A 22,416-nucleotide genomic window follows, 5' to 3' on the forward strand; every position below is an offset into this window, starting at 1 on the left:
GAGCTGCTAATTAGTTTGCAAAATACAGGTTTTCAAGTATTAACAATTAAGAGATACCAGTGATGAGCCATTTTGTAACATAGTAAATGACAGCAGATTAAGACCTGAACGGTCCATCCAGTCTGCCCAACAAGATAAACTCAGTTTACATGGTATGTGATACTTTATATGTATACCCGAGTTTGATTTGTAGTCTAACTTGGCACTTTTATAGTGCTACGTTGTACATCAGAATAGTGCTGACTAGTAGTTCCACACTGTTGAATGGAGAAGCCACTGTTCAGACCTTTTTGTTTCTGACAGTTAAAGAAATTTGGATAAACTTTCTTCCTGAACGAAATATCCTGTCTTATATTGGTAGTGTTGTCTACTTAACGCTGCCATCTAATTTTTTTCCTATACCACAGACGGATATAATGCAGATATTAGGATCCAAGACATCCATTTTTTAGTACAGCCAAATATTGGAACTACAGTATAACGTGTAATTATTATATAAAAAAACAAACATGAAGTCCAGCCCTTTACCACTCTAAGCAATCAGTGTTATGTTGAGCTGCATTTATCAGGCCTACAAGTAAATTAATTGCAATACATGATGATGATACGTTATTTAATACCATTTTAAACTGAAGTTTATTCTCCCACCTTTTAGTTGTCATTCTCAAGGCTTATCTTGAGGATTTAATTTAAATTTTGGTTTTCTTTTTCTATGCCTAAAGTGTAGCAGTGCCTCAGTAAAATTGCCACAGAGCTCTCATAATGCTTTCTTACCCTTAAATGCATCTTACTTGATTCTCTTTTTTGCAAGTATAATTGTATCAACAAACACGTAGATGTTAAATAAGTTGAAAAATGGGGAGAATGTTTTTTTTTTTTTTTCAGAAAAGGGTTAAAAAAAAACATTAAACGTTGATAAACATGAAAAGTTGTATGAAATGGTCCCTGTTCATAGATGACATGTGACATTCAGAAATGTTTCTATCTGCTTTAAATTTCAGCTGAGCAATCACTTATTTGAAGAGCTTGCAATGGATGTTTATGATGAAGTTGACAGGCGAGAGACTGATGCAGGTGATGAAAAGATCATGAAATGAGATTCTGAACGGGCAACTCCTTTAGGGTTGAACTTGTTTGTTTATAGTGTATTGTTAAGAGTTTATTTGTAATGCAATCTTTTATGTTACTGATGTTTTAAGACCTTGTTTATTTATGAAGTTCTGCACTTGGCTGTATTCATTATGCATACCTTTTAAAGATATAGGCCCCTTTTTACTAAGACACGCTAGCGTTTTTAGCGCACGCTAAACTCTATAGACACCCATGAGTGTTTACAGCGTTTAGCGTGCTCTAAAAATGTTAGCACGTCCTTAACGCTGGCCCGTAGTCCTAGTAGATTTAGTGATGCCTAGTAGACAATATGAGAAAAACAAAGGAGAAGTACATGATCACCGTCACATTTGGATAATTGTGTTCAGTGAAAGCTATTTCTGCAGTGTTTAGGACAGTACTGTATTTGCCCCCCAACAGGGCCGCTGAGAGACCATAGCTGGGCCTGGGGCAGGACTGGACCACTGCAGCAGCACAGCGCCCCCACTCTCCCACACTCGGTCTGTTGCCCCTGCACCTTTCTGTCCGCTGGCCTAGCTCTGTCCTCTCCTTTGCTGCTCTTGTCCGTGCCGGGAGTCGGGCCCAGATGATTACATTAACACAATATTGTGTTATTGCATCATCCGTGTCCCGGGCAGGACACAGGAGCAGGAGAGAACAGACCCAGAAGCAGGCCCCGGGGAATTTTGCCCTCCCCCCCCTCCTGTCAGTGGCTCTGTACCCCAAAGACAAGACAGTGGAACTGCAGGTAGACGTCTTGATCTTTCTTTCAGCCTTGCAGTATGAGCCTCATATAGTTTTGAAAGTGCAACAGTTTCTTTGGATAGTTTGTTCTGTGATTACCAATGCCAGTAAAAACAGGATTGTTTTGTTTGGGGGATTTTGGCACAGTGGAACTAAACACAAGGCTATAACACTTATGAAATGTAGAAACAGAGCATATTTTGTTTGTTTTTTCAACACATTCCTTGCTCAATCTCCACATGTAGCAGCAGTCTTTTAAAACTATACATCTAAAGTTAAGATATTTGTGGCACATGGAAGCAGAGTAAGCATTTTCGTGATACTTGGGCTTGTAAAAATATGGATGGTTGTATGTGTTTTGGTAGTAATGTGAGAGTACTTCCTAAAAACATACCAGTTTTCATGTTTTTCTTCTACAAGATGCCATTTTCTACCGATAACCAATACTGTTTTGTTCCAGCTCAAAAACAGTACTGTTGATAAAACAAACAGCGAGCATAACCTTTTTGTTTTTGTGTCATCTTGTTTTCCAAACAGCTATTATGTGGAGTATAACATTTTACCTAATTTATCTGCAGTTTGGCTTGCTACACAGAACCACAGTACGCTAGTAACAGAGACCACGGTTGTCCCTTTTCTTCCTGTAAATCCAGAGTATTCATCAACACGGAACCAGGCAAGTATCAAACATATAAATGGCAAGAGGCGTACTCGCTCGCAAATGCGCAGTAGAGACCCTCTCTGTCCCACCCCCGCGTCAATACGTGATGACCGAGGCGTGAGAGATAGGGAACCTGCGCACCTGCGAGTGAGGGAACCGCAGTCTCCACCCACCCACCCGGATCGCTGCTGCCACCCGCCCTCCACCCGGCCCGGGTACCTGGCTTCACTATTCAAACCACCGGAACGCAGCACACAGCTCATCTGAGTTGCCGTTGGCCTTCCTTACCTGCCTGTGTCCCGCCCTCGCCGACGTTACGTCACACGAGGGCGGAACACACGCAGAGAAGAAGGAAGGCCGACGGCAGCTCAGATGAGCTGTGTGCTGCGTTCTGGCGGTTTGAATAGTGAAGCTGGGTACCCAGCCCGGGCGGAGGGGACTCCGGGGGGGGGGGGGGGGGGGCGGCGACCTATCCGAGGGGGGGGGGCTTTCAAACCCCCCCCCCTTCCTTTACTAGCCCGTTTTTACGGGCTCAACGGCTGGTATTGTATAATTAGGTGGTGATGCTGTAATAGTCAAACGAAATGCTGTTTCTTGAAGGACAAGCAGGATAGCTTATCCTCGCATCCGGGTGATATCATCCAACAGAGCCTGCACAGGAAAAAGCTTCCACAACTGAGCTGTGCTTCTGAAAGCTTATGACTGACTCACTCAGGGTGCCCTGCACTTTTGCCCTACATTGTCACGCATGATCTCCTCAGTCATACTTTTTTTTTCCTTCACAGCCAGATAGTCATCTTTCCACAGTGATCTAAGAGTGTTTTGTTTTTGCTGTTTTGCAATTAAATTTTTGTTGCCACGTCTTCTGTCATCATTTTCCCTTTTTCTTGTGGGGGTTTATTTTTTCGGTTAAAGTTTGCCTATAGCAATTTTCATGTGTTTGACAGCTCATTCGAGCCTGTTTTTTTTCATCATCAAGTTGTTCGAGTTTTCCAAGCTGATATTATTTTTTTCTGTGATGTAGCCCAAAATTAAGCTCCCTAAAAAAAAATTACAGGCAGTGTGGCAAGGACCATATTCAGTGCAGACGCTCATAATTGGTGCTTAGTGTCTGAGGCCTGATTGCAAACCCACTAATTGTCATCTGTGATCAGATGACAGAAGAGAGAGACTTGTGGCTATGAAAAGCAGAGAGAAATGCTGTTCAGTTCATCTGTTCCACTATAATTTGCATTGGAGGCTGGGTATGCATGGAGGTTGACTAGTTCCTTCTTGGAGAAGGGGGGATATGGACAGAGGCATAGACAAACTAGGCATATGCCTCGGGCCCGAAAGTTTAGGAGGGCCCTGCCAGATGTACTCAGGATTCAGGAAGCTAGGATTGCCAACTGTCCCACCTGTCTCAAAGCCAGACGGGTAAAGTGTGTGGATATTTTTCAGCGTTTAGCCCATGACTACTCTCCAATGCTCCCCTTTCCCAGTTCAGAGGCTGTGGTAGAATCCAGTCAGTGGGAAGGCTCTAATAGTCACAGGAAGAGAGGGGCTGAGCTACGGGGGCTGTGGGGGGGGGGGGGGGGGGGGAAGAGAAGCTAAACTCTGCACAGGGTCTTTGAAGAGAATCACTGAAGAAGCTAGAAGAATGGTCTAACGTTTGGCAATTAAAATTCAATGCGAAGAAATGCAAAGTGATGCACTTAGGGGGTAGAAATCCAAGGGAGACGTATGTGTTAGGCGGGGAGAGTCTGATAGGCACGGACGGGGAGAGGGATCTTGGGGTGATAGTATCTGAGGACCTGAAGGCGACGAAACAGTGCGACAAGGCGGTGGCAGTAGCTAGAAGATTGCTGGGCTGTATAGAGAGAGGAGTGACCAGCAGAAGAAAGGAGGTTTTAATGACTCTGTATAAGATGTTGGTGAGGCCCCACCTGGAGTATTGTGTTCAGTTTTGGAGGCCGTATCTTGCGAAGGATGTTAAAAAAAAATGGAAGCGGTGCAAAGAAAAGCTACGAGGATGTTATGGGATTTACGTTCTAAGACGTATGAAGAGAGGCTTGCTGACCTGAACATGTACACCCTGGAGGAAAGGAGGAACAGGGGTGATATGATACAGACGTTCAAATATTTGAAAGGTATTAATCCGCAAACGAATCTTTTCCGGAGATGGGAAGGCGGTAGAACGAGAGGACATGAAATGAGATTGAAGGGGGGCAGACTCAGGAAAGATGTCAGGAAGTATTTTTTCACGGAGAGGGTGGTGGACGCTTGGAATGCCCTCCCGCGGGAGGTGGTGGAGATGAAAACGGTAACGGAGTTCAAACATGCGTGGGATATGCATAAAGGAATCCTGTGCAGAAGGAATGGATCCTCAGAAGCTTAGCTGAAATTGGGTGGCGGAGCAGTTGGGGGGAAGAGGGGGTGGTGGTTGGGAGGCGAGGATAGGGGAGGGCAGGCTTATACGGTCTGTACCAGAGCCGCTGATGGGAGGCGGGACTGGTGGTTGGGAGGCAGGAAATACTGCTGGGCAGACTTATATGGTCTGTGCCCTGAAAAGGACAGGTACAAATTCAAGGTAAGGTATACACATATGAGTTTATCTTGGGCAGACTGGATGGCCCATGCAGGTCTTTTTCTGCCGTCATCATCTACTATGAGTGCTCTTGGGGAGGGGGGGATATTATTGCAAAGGAGGGGAAAGTGTGAAGGGTCTGCTGAGGAAAAGAACATGCAGGAAATGCCAGAATTCTACATGGTGGTGGGCAGATCTGGTGGGAGGTGGGGCACTGCCTGAATGAGCACATGAGCAGTAAGACAGCAGTAGAAAAGAGAACTAAAAAGTACTTGTGGATGTTTCTGTATATCTGGTGAGGATAGTCTTATAGAAATGAAGCTTCATTTGAAAATAGGGGCTGGAATGGGGAAGTTCAGTGGTACAAATGTACCTGTGCACATACTAAGAAGTTTACAGCTCTGTGAATTTACCCTGTTAACAAATTACTCAGGCAAATCCCTTTGATCAGTGTCCTAATACTGCCTCCACTCTGCCTATGTTCTTTCAGAAAAATAAAAAATATATATATTTTATTTTACTTTATAAGTTTAGATCTTGGACACATTGCCCTTAAATCTCACTCTTTTGGGCAGTCTGTCCTTGGATCCTCTGGTTTGTATCAGAGGCAGTAGAGAGTGAATGACTTGCCATCTTTCCTGGTTCTGAGCCCACCACTGCAGAGCTGCCAAGTTACCCAGCTCCAGATTTTTGGCCAGACCTGTTCTTTTCCTATTCTTTGTTTTAGCCGGTATACCACTCTTCGCTGCTAGTCAGTTAGAGTGGTATAAAAATTTTGGGAAATTTATTTTTGAACTTGTATCCCAATTCCGTGTTCTTTTTGTAGTCTCTGATATCATCAATTGAAATGAGCACGTTAGGTCCCATAACGTACCAGGATAGTGTTGAAGAAATCCAGGACTGGCTCAGAATTTCCCTCCTGAAACTGGGTAACCTGGCAGCTCTTTTCTCTACCTATTAAGCTTCTCTATTCAAAGCATGTGCTTGCATAATCCCCATGCTCACTCACAAACTATTACTGCTATCATACCCACAGCTAGGCTCTGCTCTTTTCCCTGCTACTACTGGAATGGGGAAATGATGGGTGGATGGAGGGCCCGCAAATATATGTTTGCCTAGGGCCCAATGCTGTGTTAATCCAGCCCTGGATATGGATGCTACTTCATCAACACCAAAGACAACTGTACATTGAGCAGAATCAAGGAGGCATTATTTCGAACACACAGGCAGGGCTTGACAAATCCCGGGCACCAGGTCCGCCTAGAAATTTCATCCTGGTGCCTGAGATTTCATACCCCTGATTATTTTTTTTCCCCAGTACTGCCTCAGACCTCTTCTCTCGGCCTTGCATAGCGATCAGTCTCTTGCATATACTTGAGCTGCACAGTGCAGGGGTTTCAGGAAGTCTCACAGAACTTGAAACCGTGAGAATTCCCACAACTTCCTGCATTGTGCGGCTCAGTATATGTATAGCACGATCTCCATCCAGAGCCACGAGAGGCACAAGAGAGACTGGGGAAAGTCTGGAGAGCTCCAGACTGAGTAAAAGATATTGGGGGGGGGGGGGGTATGAGAGACTGAGTGAAAGCTGTGGGGGGGGGGCAGAAGTGGAAGGCTGTGGGAAGGGGGAATAAGATGGACAGCTAGAATGAAGGCTATGGGAAGGAGGGATGGGAGAGAAACTGATAAGAACCCAGACTATGGTGATAGGTGAAGCAAAGAAGCAATTGCCTCTTTGCTTCACCTGTCTGGAGGTGCTGTCACACAGCTGACAGAATGCTTTAGGAAGGGGAGACTATTAACTTTGTAGTTGATTAGCAGAGGCACCTTAATGAACTGAGTTACTAAAGTTGCTTTGCCCACAGGCACAAAAAAGGGGGGGGGGGGGACATCTTAGTCAGTTTCTTAAGGAGTTACTGCTAATCTTGGGAGGGGATTCCAACCCCCCCCCCCCCCCCCAAAAAAAAAAAAAAAATCACCAGGGGAAAGTGTTGGAAAGGTGGGAAAGGTCTTGGACGCTGGTTCTTGATTTGACAAAAATTTGCCGAGGCCTGCACAGAGGTATCGGTGGCTGCTGCATTCTCAGTGTCCCCCAGAAGCTCAGAGTTTATGGTTTACCTGGGAGTAATTTCATTAGATTTACTGGAAAGGGCTGTGTGGAACACTTTGTAAAAAGCTTTCAAAGATAAGTTAGCTAACAAAATTGTTCTAGTCCAGATTAGGAAATCAGATAATCATTTACTATATCAATAAACAGGAAAGACAGATTTAAATCTGTGTGAGGAAATTGGGCCATTTTTTCTTTGTCAGTAAAGGACAATGTCTTGGCAGACAGACTGAACTGGGTACTCCAACCACAGGATTGGTCTCTAGATTCAAGAATGATGAAGATGTTTTTCCACAAGTGGGGAACTCGTGATGGACCTCTTCACATCCCATCAGAACAAGAGACCCTCTGTTTTATTCAGAATAGGATCCCACAGCAAACTAACCTCAGATTCTTCCCTCCCAGGTTGGGGCCAGATGGCTTTGGGGCTCATTTTCAAAGAACCTAGCCTTACAAAGTTCCATAGTAGCCTATGGAACTTTGTAAGGCTAAGTGCTTTGAAAATATGCCTCTTTGTGTACACATACCCTGCAATACCAGTGTTAGAAAAGACTGTCCTGAAACTGACAGGACTGAGTGTCTATGATGAAATTAATTATGAGACCATCATACTGGGGAATTCTTTTTTGTTTACTAGTATAAAAGGCCTGTTTCGGTAGGCAATGAAACAGGCGCTAGCAAGGTAATCCCCCCCCCCCCCCCCCCCCCCCCCGCAGCGGCCCTTCTCTCTCCCCTGCCCCTCCTGCAGCCACCCATGTCCAACGACCCTCCTGTCCTTTCCCCTTGCAAACCCATATCCAGCGACCCTCCCCTCTCCCCTCGGCGCATCCCCCAAGCCCCCACCCCCCCCCCCCCCCCTCGGGCACATCAACCCCATCGCCACCCGCAGCCACCAGTACTTAGCTGTCCAGCCGCTGCTGCGTCTCCTGTTGAGCAGCAGTGGCCGGTACAAAAAGAAAAAAGCCAAAAAAAGATTTTAAACCTGAAACACGGCTCTGTAGACAGCCATCTGGCATTGGCTGTCGTCTCTGCAGCCGCTCCTCCTCTCCCCTCTGACGTCGCTGCGCTCCTCCCCCTTGGAATCAGCTGTCAGTGACATCACTGCATTCTAAGCTGCCTAGCAGACCACCTCCGAGGGAGCCACGGTCCCAGGCACATTGGAACGTTGGAGGTGAGAATTATATAGGATACTGCAGATGTGAGGAGCAATATTTGCATCCCAACATCGGATCCCTTGGATTTGCTTGATAACATCACAAATCTGGTTTCCAAGAGAGACTCATAGGTTTTGGGTATGGTTTAATACATAAGTATTTCCATACTGAGACAGTCCGAAGGTCCATCAAGCCCAGTATCCTGTTTCTGACAGTGGCCAATTGAATCCACAAGTATCTGGCAGGATCCCAAAAGAGTAAAACAAATTTTATGGTGCTTATCCTATCCATTTTTTGTTATATTTTTTGATTATCCTATGAATAAGCAGTGGATTTTCTCAAAGTCCACCTTAATGATTTATGGCTTTTTTTTCTGTTAGGAACTTGTCCAAACCTTTTTTAAACTCTGCTGTGCTTATCACTTTTACCACATTCTCTACCATTGAATTCCAGAGCTTGATTACATGTTGAGTGAACTAATATTTTCTCCAATTTTTTTTTAAATGTACTACTTAGTAGTTTCATTGCATGCCTCCTAGTCCTTGTATCTTTGGAAAGAATAACGAAGCAATTCATGTCTATCTGTTCACTCCAGTTAGGATTTTATGGACTTTTTATCATATCTGCCCTCGTCTCCCTCTTTCTCCAAGCTGAAGAGCCCTAACTTCTTTAGCCTTTCATTATAGGGAAGTCATCCCATCCCCTTTATCATTTTGGTCACTCTTCTCTGTACCTTTTTTCTTTTTAATTCTGCTATATCTTTTTTGAGATGTGGTAACCAGAATTGCACAGAACATTCAAGGTGCAGTTGCACCATTCAGCAATAGAAAGGTATTATTATGTTCTCAGTTTTTATTCTCCATTCTCTTTCTGATAATTTTAAATAAAAGTAGTCTGTTGATGTGATGGTATGGTGTTGGATCCTTTTTCACATTTCATGTGAAAACTGAATGTCTTTGCTTTCTTCTCAAGTCAAGTTTAAAGACCACCTCTGCTAGGATCCACCTTAGTGCAATTGGTTCTTCCTCCCATCGGACGGAAAGGAAACCTATCTCCAAACAGCCTTTAGTTGTTGTCTGCTTTATGCAGGCTTGCTTCTGTTGAGGCCTCCAATCAACTCTCCTGTAGCCTTGAGACCTAAATATTCTAACCCACCTGAAGAACTCTTTTCAACTACTATACTCCTGTGATATTATTATTTATTGCATTTGTGTCCCACATTATCCCACCTATTTGCAGGCTCAATGTGGCTTACAGAGACCTGTTATATGGCATCACCATTCCAGGATGTCAAATACAATTGGTAATGCAAAAAGATTATAGATAGGAAGAGAGATCTAAGCAGATAGTTATAGAAAGATGATTTTCTGAGCTAGGTAATTTGGTGGAGTAGTGATGTATCTGCCCCTGGTATGTCTTAATTTTTGGTAATGACCACTTTGACACAGAGTTAGTGAACTCCAGGTGCTACTAACTCATTGAGAGCAGATGAGTGGAAATTGCTTCATATAGTGGTATTGTGCTACATGGCTTAATCAGTCCTACTAACATGCAGGTACGTGTCTTTAAGGAAGCGATAATGAACATGTCTTGCACACCTTGGATTGCGACCAAATGTTAGACTTCTACTAATAAAAAAGAAAAAAGTGGAAAAACACAAGTTCAAGAGATCAATCCGAGACAAGGGGTGAGATGCTCCAGGAAAGCTTTATTAAGGACCCTACACGGTCCGTGTTTCGGCTTTTAAAAAAGCCTTCATCAGGGGTCTATAAAATAACATAACACATACATAATTAAAATCAAATCAAATATATAACACCAAATATAAAAAAACGTAATATAAAAACACGTAATGTAAAAAAATTCCTCATATAAAACATTCTTAATATAAATCAAATCCTCTGACTTAGAATTTAATATATTAACTAAATCAATACAAGTACTATTACTATATCATCAGACAAACATCATAGAGATCAAATGGTAAATAAATAATATATAATTTAGTTAGCATTATAGAAACATATTTCAAAAAGTAATATATCTATATCACAGGCTTATAATATCATCCCATGAGTCAATAGATAATTAAATATAACGTATAGCGGAACAAATTTCTTTAAACATAAAAACTGATAATGGATATAATGTACTAAGTAAAAAGCAATGACATACTAAATAAAAAGCCATTTTAATTTAATTATATATGTGTTATGTTATTTTATAGACCCCTGATGAAGGCTTTTTTAAAAGCCGAAACACGGACCGTGTAGGGTCCCTAATAAAGCTTTCCTGGAGCATCTCACCCCTTGTCTCGGATTGATCTCTTGAAGTTGTGTTTTTCCACTTTTTTCTTTTTTGTTGACCTTTTGTGGAAACTTCGAACCCCTTTTTGTTTCTGCGGTTGTTAGACTTCTACTAATAGCAGACAAAAGCCTTTAGAAAGCCTAACCAGCTTTCTGTTTTTTTTGTAATCACAATAAAATGAACTGCCATTGCAAATACTGACTTGCAGGTAGTATCTTTATTCAATTATGCTCTTGCTGGACATTTTATGTCAAGACTCATACTGTCTTAAAACCATGGCTGTGTCAGTAGCAACATATGAGGTTCATCCTCTTTGGAGGAGATTGGTAAGCTGTGACATGGACTTCATATCACGTGTCATTACTGTTCAGAAAGGGCTCTGAGATGACAGTAGCTTTGTTCAGTATGTCCTCTGGAATCTGAGGTTTTAAGCGTCAAATCCATACTCCCCTCCCACCTCACCCCCCCCCCCCCCCCCCCAATTCAGCCTGTCTACTACTACTACTACTCATCATCATTTCTATAGCGCTACTAGACGTACACAGCGCTGTACACCTGAACATGAAGAGACAGTCCCTGCTCGACAGAGCTTACGATCTAATTAGGACAAACAGAACAAATAAGGGATAAGGACAAAGAGTAGCAAGATTCCATGCAAAATCCCAAAGAGTAGCAAGATTCCGGAATCCCAAGACTACTACTACTACTTGTCATTTCTATAGCGCTACTAGACGTACACAGCGCTGTACACCTGAACATGAAGAGACAGTCCCTGCTCGACAGAGCTTACAATCTAATTAGAACAGGACAAACAAGAGATAAGGGAATATTAAAGTGAGGATGATGAAATAAGGGTTCTGAACAAGTGAATAAGGGTTAGGAATTAAAAGCAGCATCAAAAAGGTGGGCTTTTAGCTTAGATTTGAAGACGGCCAGAGATGGAACTTGACGTACCGGCTCAGGAACACCCTCTTCCCACTCCATACCTCTACCACCTTCCCCCCTTACCCATTTTACTTATCCACTTTATTGTCCACCTCTTTATTCACTACTAGTAAAAGAAGCCCGTTTCAGAGCAAATGAAACGGGCGCTAGCAAGGTTTTCGTCGCCAACACCCCCCTCCCTCCCTGGCCAACCCCTTCGTTCTGGCATTGCTCCGCCTCCAACGTCATGACGTTAGACGCAAGGGTGGGGCCCGAAGCGATTTTCCACTCCCTGCCTCCCTCCCTGCCAACCCCTTTCGATGTTCTGCCATTGCTCCGCCCTCGAGGGCGGGGCACGGAGCGATTTTGGTGGCTTCACCACCACGAACCTTCGAACCTTTTTGAAGGAAGTCAGAGCTTGGCTTCACTGACGTCAGTGTCCTCAGAACGTTGAGGGTGAGTTTTATTATAGTAGATATTACAGCTGTTATCCTTTTTTGTGTTATCTTGTAAACCTGTTATATTATGTAAGCCGCATTGAACCTGCTAATGAGTGGGAAAGCGCGGGGTATAAGTGTTACAAATAAATATTCCAGGCATATGGTGCAGCAAGATAAAAGGAACAGAGTCTGGAGTTAGCGGTGCAGGAGAAGGGTGCAGATAAGAGAGATTTCCCCAGTGAACGGAGTTCCCGGGGAGGAATGTAGGGAGAGATGAGAGTGGAGAGGTACTGAGGAGCTGCAGAGTGAATGCACTTATAGGTCAATAAGAGGAGTTTAAACTGTATGCGGAAACGGATAGGAAGCCAGTGACGTGACTTGAGGAGAGGGCTAATATGAGCATAGCGACACTGGCGGAATATTAGTCATGCAGCAGAATTTTGAACAGATTGAAGAGGAGAGAGATGGCTGAGTGGGAGACCTGTGAGAAGCAAGTTGTAATAGTCTAAGCGAGAGGTGATAAGAGTGTGGATGAGGGTTCTGGTAGTGTGCTTAGAGAGGAAAGGATGAATTTTGGTGATATTATAGAGAAAGAAACGACAGGTTTTAGCAGTCTGCTGAATATGTGCAGAGAAGGAGAGGGAGGAGTCGAAGATGACCCCAAGGTTACGAGCTGATGAGACAGGAAGGATGAGAGTGTTATCCACAGAAATAGAGAATGGGGGAGCAGGAGAGTTTGGTTTAGGGGGAAAGATAAGCTCAGTCTTGGTCACGTTTAGTCATGTCCTTTTTCATTTGTTGCATTTTGGTTAACAAAAAAAAGTTTTTGAAAATGCTGAATTTTTATTTTATTTCTCTTCCACCTCAACCTTCAATGTGGCCTGCAGGCACTGAATCCTTTACTGCTGTCCTCACTTGAATTATTTGTGTGGGGCTTTTCTCTTTCAAAAGGTTGTCAACCCTAGACTCGCCATTCATGTAGCTGACAGGGATTTCCAAGTGCCGCCCACCGAACTCCAGTCAGAAAGCTGTGGTAGTCAATAGCGGCACTCTGAGCTGCTAAGGCTGGCATAGCGGGCATGCTCATTCATCCTTGAGATTTGAATGTACCAGTTTTGGAGGCTGAGAGCACTGCCGTTGACTTCCATGGTTTTGTAAACATGGATCGGTGGGCTGGTGGGGCTTGGGAATCCTCACCATCTAAGATATTTAATTGAAAAAATGTTTAAATTTCATAGCAGAACTGGGAGGGGGGGAGGGAGTGAAGAAGAAACATCTGTGCATACCCAACCTGCCTGTTGTGCCACTACTCTACAGGCTCTGTCAGATGTCGCCCAAATGCGAGGACATGTATCCTGCTGTCCGTGTAGAACACCTGCTACAGGTAAGTAACTTGGGGCCTCTTTTACCAAACTATGCTAGCAATTTCCGTGCGGCAATGCCAATGAAGCCATTTCAAAGTGAATGGGCTTGTCAGCATTACCGTGCCAGGAATTGCAAGTGCGGTTTAGTAAAAGGGGCCCTTGGTTTTTCAGGCACTTTCATCTTAATCAACAAGCTTGTGTTATGGTCAAAAACCTCATACAGTCTTGTAATAATTTAGCATTGTAAGCAAGGCTGCATTCTAATCGCAGTTAACACCGTGGTTAACATGTTAGTTACAGTTTTAAAAAATTATGGGTAATAAAATTAACCCTCCCCCCCCCCCCCCCCCCCCCCCCCCCAAAGTTGGCAGCACAATCCAGTATCTCGTCCTCCCACAGTTTGGCATCTCATCCTCTCTTTCAATCCATCTCCCCCTCAGGATGGCACCCCGGCATAATAGACCATGACAAACCAAAACAGACCATGACAAAAGAAACCCTCCCAAAAAAAAATAGACTCTACACAAAACAGGGCAGGGAAACCTCCTTAATCAAGCTGGATTATCTTGTCAAGCAGATTTGATTCTCACTAGATACCAAGTGTGGATAGTGAAGCCAAGCCGTTGGCAGGTGCCAGGTCTTTCAAGGGACAAGCCATGGACTTTCTCAGTAAATCTATTTCATCAGGCCCTTTTGTCAGGAGTCTATTTTGTCAGGGACATTTATGTCTGGAACTTTCTTGTCTGGTTTCTTTTGACAGGGTGCCCCTCAGGATCTACCTTAAAATAGCATCGGGCTATGGGATCTCTTATAGCTCCTGCTATTTCAGATCGATACTCCTTTTCAATTCATCAATCGTGTGCCTCCAAGTAAACGGTGCTCAATTTTCAGTTTTTATATATATATTTTTTACTTTACTTTATCCATTGCTTTCTCCAAAAGTTTATTCAAAATACCAAAACTGTTGAAACATAATAGAGCATAAATAATAATAAAAAAAATGCAGCTTCTTATCTTAAAACCACAAGCAGAGGTGACAGCGCTGAAAAAATATTCAGAAGCTCCCAATGCCCGTGTGTCCAAAAAAGGTGTTTCGGTCTAAAAGGATCTGCTTTGAGGGATCAGAAAGGAGCCACAAAACATTTTTCTTTAAAGCTCTCTAACATCAGGTTTTGAGCAGTTCGCCATCTTGAAGAGGTGTTCATTGGGGTATGGTTGGGGAAGTGTTTGCACTTAGGTACGTAGTTTGTTTTCACACACACCTGAGTCTTCTGAAAAGGATCTGCATAATTTAGTAGGTGTATATATGTGTAACTGCATCTCATGGCATAATTTTCATGTGTGCTTTTTCACCTAGGCAAACCATATTAAAATTAGCCTCACTTGATGATTTTCATTTTGTTTCAGGGAAGACAGAAACTTGCTCGCTTTAATGCCCATGAATTTGCTACATTAGTTATCGACATTCTGAGTGATGCAAAGAGAAGACAACAAGGAAATTCTGTCTCCGTTTCTAAAGGTGAATACATTTATTAAGTGCTTTGGTTTTCTTTAAATTTGCATTAATTCTTGATTTTCCTCTGATACTCTCCACATTTATCTTCTTGCGCCTACCACCCTGTTCAATGATTCTCAGATCACTTATGTTGTAGCAATTGTGTGTGTCAGTGAAACTGATATAGTAGCGTTATATAAAAACAACGCAAGACCTAACCATCTTCCGAAGGCTACTGAAAACAGATCTTTTCAAGAAAGCATACCATAAACATCCATCTTAAATACTAAATAATATTATACACGATCTATACAAAACTGAACTCTTATCACATGATTGATTATCCACTTTGTTATGAATGATCAAGCACTATCACTAGATGACTTAAAGTATGTTACAATCTAATTTATTACTCAGGAACTTTCATGCAATACTATAATGTACTCTTCTTTACCATGTATGTATGCACATGGTATATATATATACACCATGATCTGTTTCATATATATTATGTTCCATGTATGTGTGCACCTTAACGCAATACCATTTGTAATTCTGTTACCCGGAAATGGCAACCGCCATTACGGCAAATGTAAGCCACATTGAGCCTGCAGATTGGTGGGAAAATGTGGGATACAAATGCTACAAATAAATATATATATATAGCAGTTCAAATTGGAAGCAATACGCTGTGTTTGTCTGTGGATATTCTTGTACACAACTCACCACGTTCAAAAAGGGCATTGTATTGTCATGTTTTGTTTAAGTTAGGATTAATATTTTATGTATTGTATGTATGCAGAACAGGTAAATCTGAATCAATATTTTACTCTTTCAAAAAGTACAAGGACTAGGGAACACTGAATGAAATCACGTGGTAATACTTTTAAAACGAAAGGGAGGAAATATTTTTTTCACTAAACAAATAGTTATCCTCTGGCAATCAATTCCAGAGCTTGCGGTTACAGCGCTTAGCATAGCATATCTGGGTTTAAAAAAGGCTTGGACAAGTTCCTGGAGGAAAAGTCCATTGTCTGCTATTGAGATGGACACGAGGGAAGCCACTGCTTGCATTGGGATCAATAGCATGGAATATTGCTACATGAGCAGATCCTACGGTAAGCCATTTTAAACCATGGTAAACACGTTTTTAAGCTGAGGCAATTAAGGATAATTCGGCCTTATTCTGATATTAAACATTTTGCACTTGTGGTTCACTCATATATATCGCCTACATAACGGATAACGATAAGGGCTTACATTCTAATCTGTTCTAATGGCCATGCACTAATGCCAAAACCAGCATGTGGCCGTTTAATACCAAAAATAGAAATTTTGACCATTTTAACCCAGCAGTAAAAATGGCCTTGGCACGTGGGAATGATCCGTGTAAGGGGGGGGGGGGGCTAATTCCACTTTTAGCTCTAGGGCTGTGTGTCCCATAAGTATAAACTAGGACATGGCAGCATTTAGCACATGCTAATTTAACCCCAGAATCTATATAGTGCGCCTAGCGTTCCACGCCAAAATCCAACACGCGTAACTTAGTTGGCTTAACAAGCCAATCATCATTGGTAACAGCACTTAAGCAATAATGAGCACTAATTGGCAATAATTAGAATTTAGGTGTTTAACTTGCTAAGTGTATTCTGTAACGCACTGCGCCTAAATTATAATGCGCACATTCAAAAAGGTGTGGTTATAAGTGGGGAAATAAGCTTTTCGTGAGCTTTCCAAATTTTAAGCACATGGTTACAGAATATGGCCCAGTGAGCCTAAATCTACACACCAGGATTTACTCCACATTTTCGTTGGTGTAAATGAAGGAGTGTAGTTTTAGGCGCTAGGATATAAATTAAGCGTATTCTGTATACCGCATCTAAATCTAGGTGCCCCTTATAGAATACACTTAGGCGGAAATGTTTTCCGCGTGTTTTTTCTAGGCACCATATATAGAATCTGTACCTTAGTTTGTGTTGAGCTTTAGTGAAAGGACCCCTGAGTGACATGCATTGCAAATGTTTGTTTACCTGTCTGAGTTGCTTTTCAGGATAACTTTTTCTCTCTTTTTTTTTTTTTTTTTTAATAGAAAATGTGGAGTTGATATTGAAAAGTATTACCAGCCAGCACAGTAATGAGAGCCAGGATAACGACCAGCCCGACTATGACAGTGTTGCATCAGATGAAGATGCAGATCTTGAATCTGCTTCAAGTAAAGCAAACAGAAAAAAAGTAGGTCCTAAAAATTCAACATTTTGAAAGCCAGGCATGTAATTGATCACGTCATTATAGGTTTCTGCTTTCCTTTGTTGTATGAAAGCGGCATACGTGAAACGATTTGAACTGTATTGACTTTGGGCTGTGTTTTTAAAGTGTTATTGTAAAAATAATCTTGGCGTGTACAGGGCGTTTAATGTATATGCAAAGTTCAGGACTTGGGTTTCTGGATTTGTCTACCTACAGAGCCTATTGAAATTCAGCAGGCAGGTTGTTTTTGTCCAAACTACAATAGTTGTGTATTTTTACATTTTGTTCCTCTTAAGAAAATCCCTGTCACTTTACAATAAAATACAATATATAGTCCGCAATCTCCCAGTGTTACTGGTTCTATGCGGTTTACAAAAAGAAGCTAGAATGGTTAGGAAATGCAGGCAAAAATCAACAAAACTGACTAGACTTTTAAATATTTCTGAAACGGATAAGTTTTTTTTATTTTCTTCCGAAAGGTCATGTAATTAATCTCATCCCTAATGTCCAATAGAAAAGCGTCACACCAGTAAGCAGCAAGATAAGGCTTTGAAGAGAATATTTAAAAACTGAAATTCATTTTCCAGAGAATGTGATAAAAGCAGTTAGCAGGGTTTAAAAAAAAGGTTTGAATACTTTGTTGAAAGAAAAGTCCATAAGCCACTATAGAGATGGACTTGGGAAAGTCCACTGCTTATTTCTAGGATAAGCAGCATAACATCTGTTTTACTTTTTTGGGAGTTTGCCAGGTACTTGTGACCTGGATTGGCAACTGTTGGAAACAGGATACTGGGCTTGATGGACTTCGGTCTGTCCCAGTATGGCAATGCTTACATTCTTAGTATTCCCTTGCATTTATTTCCTTTCACTGAAGGAAAATGTAAAGGGTAAAGATTTAATGCTGACGACACTCTTGACCCCTCCCTCCCGCCGCCAACCTGCCATCGCCTGCCTTTGCTGGTGGGGGACCCCAACCCCAGCCAGCCGAGGTCCTCTTCTTCTCACAAAAGGCTTCCTTCTGTTTCTGACGTCGTGCAGGATGTCAGACTCGCAGAACGAAGAGTTACAGATCATCTGCAAGGCTTCGTGCAGGACGTCAGAAACAGAAGGAAGCCTTTTGTGAGAAGAAGAGGACCTCGGCTGGCGGGGGTGAGGTCCCCCGCCAGCAAAGGTAGGCGACAACGGGTTGGTGGCAGGATGGGGGTTGAGAGGGTCATCGGCGGGGGGCAAAGTCTGCAATGGCGGGGGGGGGGGGTGTCAGCAATAGCAAGTGTGGGTCGGCGGCACCAGGGGGGGGGGGGGGCTAAAATGTGCCCCCTCAACCTAGGGCTCTGGAACCCCCTCCCGCCGAAGTCTGGCTACACCCCTGGAATTGATCAAAAAGTATTTATGAATTTGACAAAGTAAGAACATTTATTGTTGCAGGTGTGTTGAAAATAGCTGGTTTATTAAATAGCAAGCATGTTGGACAGTGGCAGATGTCAGAATGCTGATGTAGCTAGAATCAAATTTTGGAAGTATTCTTAGGAAAATGATGAGTCTGTGCTTTCCTGTTTTACTTTACATTAGAATTGGTTTAATATAGATTGTTGCGACAACATATAAAATGATTAATGGATGTGTGTACTCATCAAAGAAGCTACATATCCCTTCGGTAAGAATGTGGTTATTGTTTAGTTCAGGGATTCTCAACCCAGTCCTCAGGATTTACCTAGCCAGTCAAGGTTTCAGAATATCCACAATGAATTTGCATAGAATGGAGAAGGTGGATGCAAATTTATCTTACGCATATTCATATTGAGAACCCCTGGTTTAATGTTTGCTGAACCCAAATCCATTTAGTTAATTAAGGGCCTATTTACTATTGCATGCAAAGGTGTGGTTTTTTTACCTATTGGGGGCATTCCAAGCACTTTGTGGAAGGCAGCTGTGCAGTTAATGCAGATAAATGATCTCTAACTTGTATTAACAGAATGGCAAATAACATGGAATACAGTTAGCCACACTTTTGGAGATATAGCTAATTGCACTGTATTACCTGCCAGCAGCCTGGTCCCACCCTGGCTTGGGCTCCACCTTAACCAGGGTGGGATCAGGCTGCTGGCATCAGCATTTAAACAGGAGATAGAGCAGCTTTTAAACTAGAAATGGGGGGAAGGCCGACAGTCGCTCAAAAGCGCATGGTTCGGGATAAGGTATCTTTCAAAGATATCACCAAAACAGGGAAGATAGGGTATCCTGATAGTGAGGTTGTAAAAGAGAGCATAGTAGATCAGGTGTCCTTAAATAAAAATTGGATAAAAGATTGCAAATTAAGACTGTCAAGTACTAAGCATGATGTAAATAGGAACAACAAACATACTTTGAAATGACTATATGCGAATGCCAGGAGCCTAAGAAATAAGATGGGAGAGGTAGAATATATTGCACTAAATGAAAAATTAGATATAATAGGCATCTCTGAGACCTGGTGGAAGGAGGATTATCAGTGAGACACTGTCATACCGGGGTACAAATTATATCGTAGTGATAGGATGGATTGAATTGGTGGAGGGGGGTAGCATTGTATATTAAGGAGAGCCTTGAATCAAATAGATTGAAAATTCTGCAGGAAACAAAACACTTCTTGGAATCACTGTGGATTGAAATTCCATGTGTAACGGGGAAAAGGATAGTGATAGGAGTGTAGTACCGTCCGCCTGGCCAGGATGAACAGGCAGATGCAGAAATGTTAAAGGAAATTAGGGATGCAAACAAACTGGGCAACACAATAATAATGGGTGATTTCAATTACCCCGATATTGACTGGGTAAATGTAACAGGGCACGGTAGGGAGGTAAAATTCCTTGATGAAATCAAGGACAGCTTTATGGAACAGCTGGTACAGGAGCCAATGTGAGAAGGAAAAATTCTAGACCTAGTTCTTAGTGGAGCGCATGATCTGGTGCGGGAGGTAATGGTGCTGGGGCCGCTTGATAACAGTGATCATAATATGATTGGATTTGATATTAGCTTTGAAGTAAGTATACATAGGAAATCAAATATGTTAGCGTTTAACTTTAAAAAAGGAGACTATGATAAAATGAGAAGAACGGTGGAAAGAAAACTTAGAGGAGCAACTGCGAGGGTCAAAAATTTACATCAGGCATGGATGCTGTTCAGAAACACCATCCTGGGAGCCCAGGCCAAATATATTCCACATATTAAAAAAGGAGGATGGAAGACCAAACGACAGCCGGCGTGGTTAAAAAGTGAGGTGAAGAAAGCTATTCGAGCTAAAAGAAAATCCTTCAGAAAATGGAAGAAGGAACCGACTGAAAATAATAAGAAACAGCATAAGTAATGTCAAGTCAAATGCAAAGCGCTGATAAGGAAGGCTAAGAGGGACTTCGAAAAAAAGATTGCGTTGGAGGCAAAAACACATAGTAAAATGTTTTTTAGGTATATTAAAAGCAGGAAGCCGGCAAAAGAATCGGTTGGACCGCTAGATGACCGAGGAGTAAAAGGAGCGATCGGGGAAGACAAAGCTGTAGCGGAGAGATTAAATGAATTCTTTGCTTTGGTCTTCACCGAGGAAGATTTGGGTGGGATACCGGTGCCGGAAATGGTATTCGAAGCTGACGAGTCGGAGAAACTTAATGAATTCTCTGTAAACCTGTTGGATGTAATGGGGCAGTTCTACAAACTGAAGAGTAGCAAATCTCCTGGACCGGATGGTATTCATCCCAGAGTACTGATAGAACTGAAAAATGAGCTTGCGGAGCTATTGTTAGTAATATGTAATTTATCCTTAAAATCGAGCGTGGTACCGGAAGATTGGAGGGTGGCCAATGTAACGCCGTTTTTAAAAAAACGTTCCAGAGGAGATCCGGGAAATTATAGACTGGGTGAGTCTGACGTCTGTGCCGGGCAAAATGATAGAGACTATTATTAAGAACAAAATTACAGAGCGTATTCAAAAGCATGGATTAATGAGACAAAGTCAACATGAATTTAGTGAAGGGAAATCTTGCCTCACCAATTTACTACATTTCTTTGAAGGGGTGAAGAAACGTGGATAAAGGTGAGCTGGTTGATATTGTGTATCTGGATTTTCAGAAGACGTTTGACAAAGTACCTCATGAAAGACTCCAGAGGAAATTGGAGAGTCATGGGATAGGAGGTAGTGTTCTATTGTGGATTAAAAGCTGGTTAAAAGATAGAAAAGAGAGTAGGGTTAAATGGTCAGTATTCTCAATGGATTAGGGTAGTTAGTGGGGTTCCCCAGGGGTCTGTGCTGGGACCGCTGCTTTTTAACATATTTATAAATGACCTAGAGATGGGAGTAACTAGTGAGGTAATTAAATTTGCTGATGACACAAAGTTATTCAAAGTCAAATCGCGGGAGGATTGTGAAAAATTACAAGAGGACCTTACGTTACTTGGAGACTGGGCGTCTGAATGGCAGATGACGTTTAATGTGAGCAAGTGCAAAGTGATGCATGTGGGAAAAAGGAACCCAAATGATAGCTACGTCATGCAAGGTTCCACGTTAGGAGTCACAGACCAAGAAAGGGATCTAGGTGTTGTCATTGATGATACGTTGAAACCTTCTGCTCAGTATGCTGCTGCAGCTAAGAAAGCAAATAGAATATTAGGTATTATTAGGAAAGGAATGGAAAATAAAAATGAGGATGCTTTAATGCCTTTGTATCGCTCCATGGTGCGACCGCACCTCAAATATTGTGTTCAATTCTGGTCGCCGCATCTCAAAAAAGATATAGTGGAATTAGAAAAGGTGCAGGGAAGGGTGATGAAAATGATAAAGGGGATAGAATGACTTCCCTATGAGGAAAGGCTAAAGCAGCTAGGGCTCTTCAGCTTGGAGAAAAGGCGGCTGAGGGGGGGAGATATAGAGGTCTATAAAATAATGAGTGGAGTTGAACAGGTAGATGTGAAGCGTCTGTTTATGCTTTCCAAAAATACTAGGACTAGGGGGCATGCGATAAAGCTACAATGTATTAAATTTAAAATGAATCGTAGAAAATTTTTCTTCACTCAACGTGTAATTAAACTCTGGAATTCGTTGACAGAGAATGCGGTAAAAGTGGTTAGCTTTGCCGAGTTTAAAAAAGGTCTGGACTGCTTTCTAAAGGAAAAGTCCATAGAGCATTGTTAATGGACTTGGGGAAAATGCACTTTCTGGGATAAGCAGTATAGAATGTTTTGTACTTTTTTGGAATCTTGCCAGGTATTTGTGACCTGGATTGGCCACTGTTGGAAACAGGATGCTGGGCTTGATGGACCTTTGGTCTTTC

The 22,416-nt window shown here is 42.3% G+C and overlaps 1 protein-coding gene across 5 annotated transcripts in view; it reads left to right on the top strand.

Moving 5' to 3' along the window:
- GIT2 (GIT ArfGAP 2) overlaps positions 1-22,416 on the top strand; it is a 121,956-nt gene that overhangs the window by 46,036 nt on the left and 53,504 nt on the right. For all 5 annotated transcript variants that reach the window (XM_030217921.1, XM_030217920.1, XM_030217924.1 and 2 more), the window contains 4 exons: positions 1,002-1,074; positions 2,433-2,530; positions 14,785-14,896; positions 16,962-17,104. In XM_030217921.1, coding sequence (XP_030073781.1) covers positions 1,002-1,074; positions 2,433-2,530; positions 14,785-14,896; positions 16,962-17,104 — 426 coding nt within the window. The remainder of the gene's footprint in view (positions 1-1,001; positions 1,075-2,432; positions 2,531-14,784; positions 14,897-16,961; positions 17,105-22,416) is intronic.

The sequence above is a fragment of the Microcaecilia unicolor genome, chromosome 11, assembly GCF_901765095.1.
Source record: "Microcaecilia unicolor chromosome 11, aMicUni1.1, whole genome shotgun sequence".
Taxonomy (NCBI): Eukaryota; Metazoa; Chordata; class Amphibia; order Gymnophiona; family Siphonopidae; genus Microcaecilia; species Microcaecilia unicolor.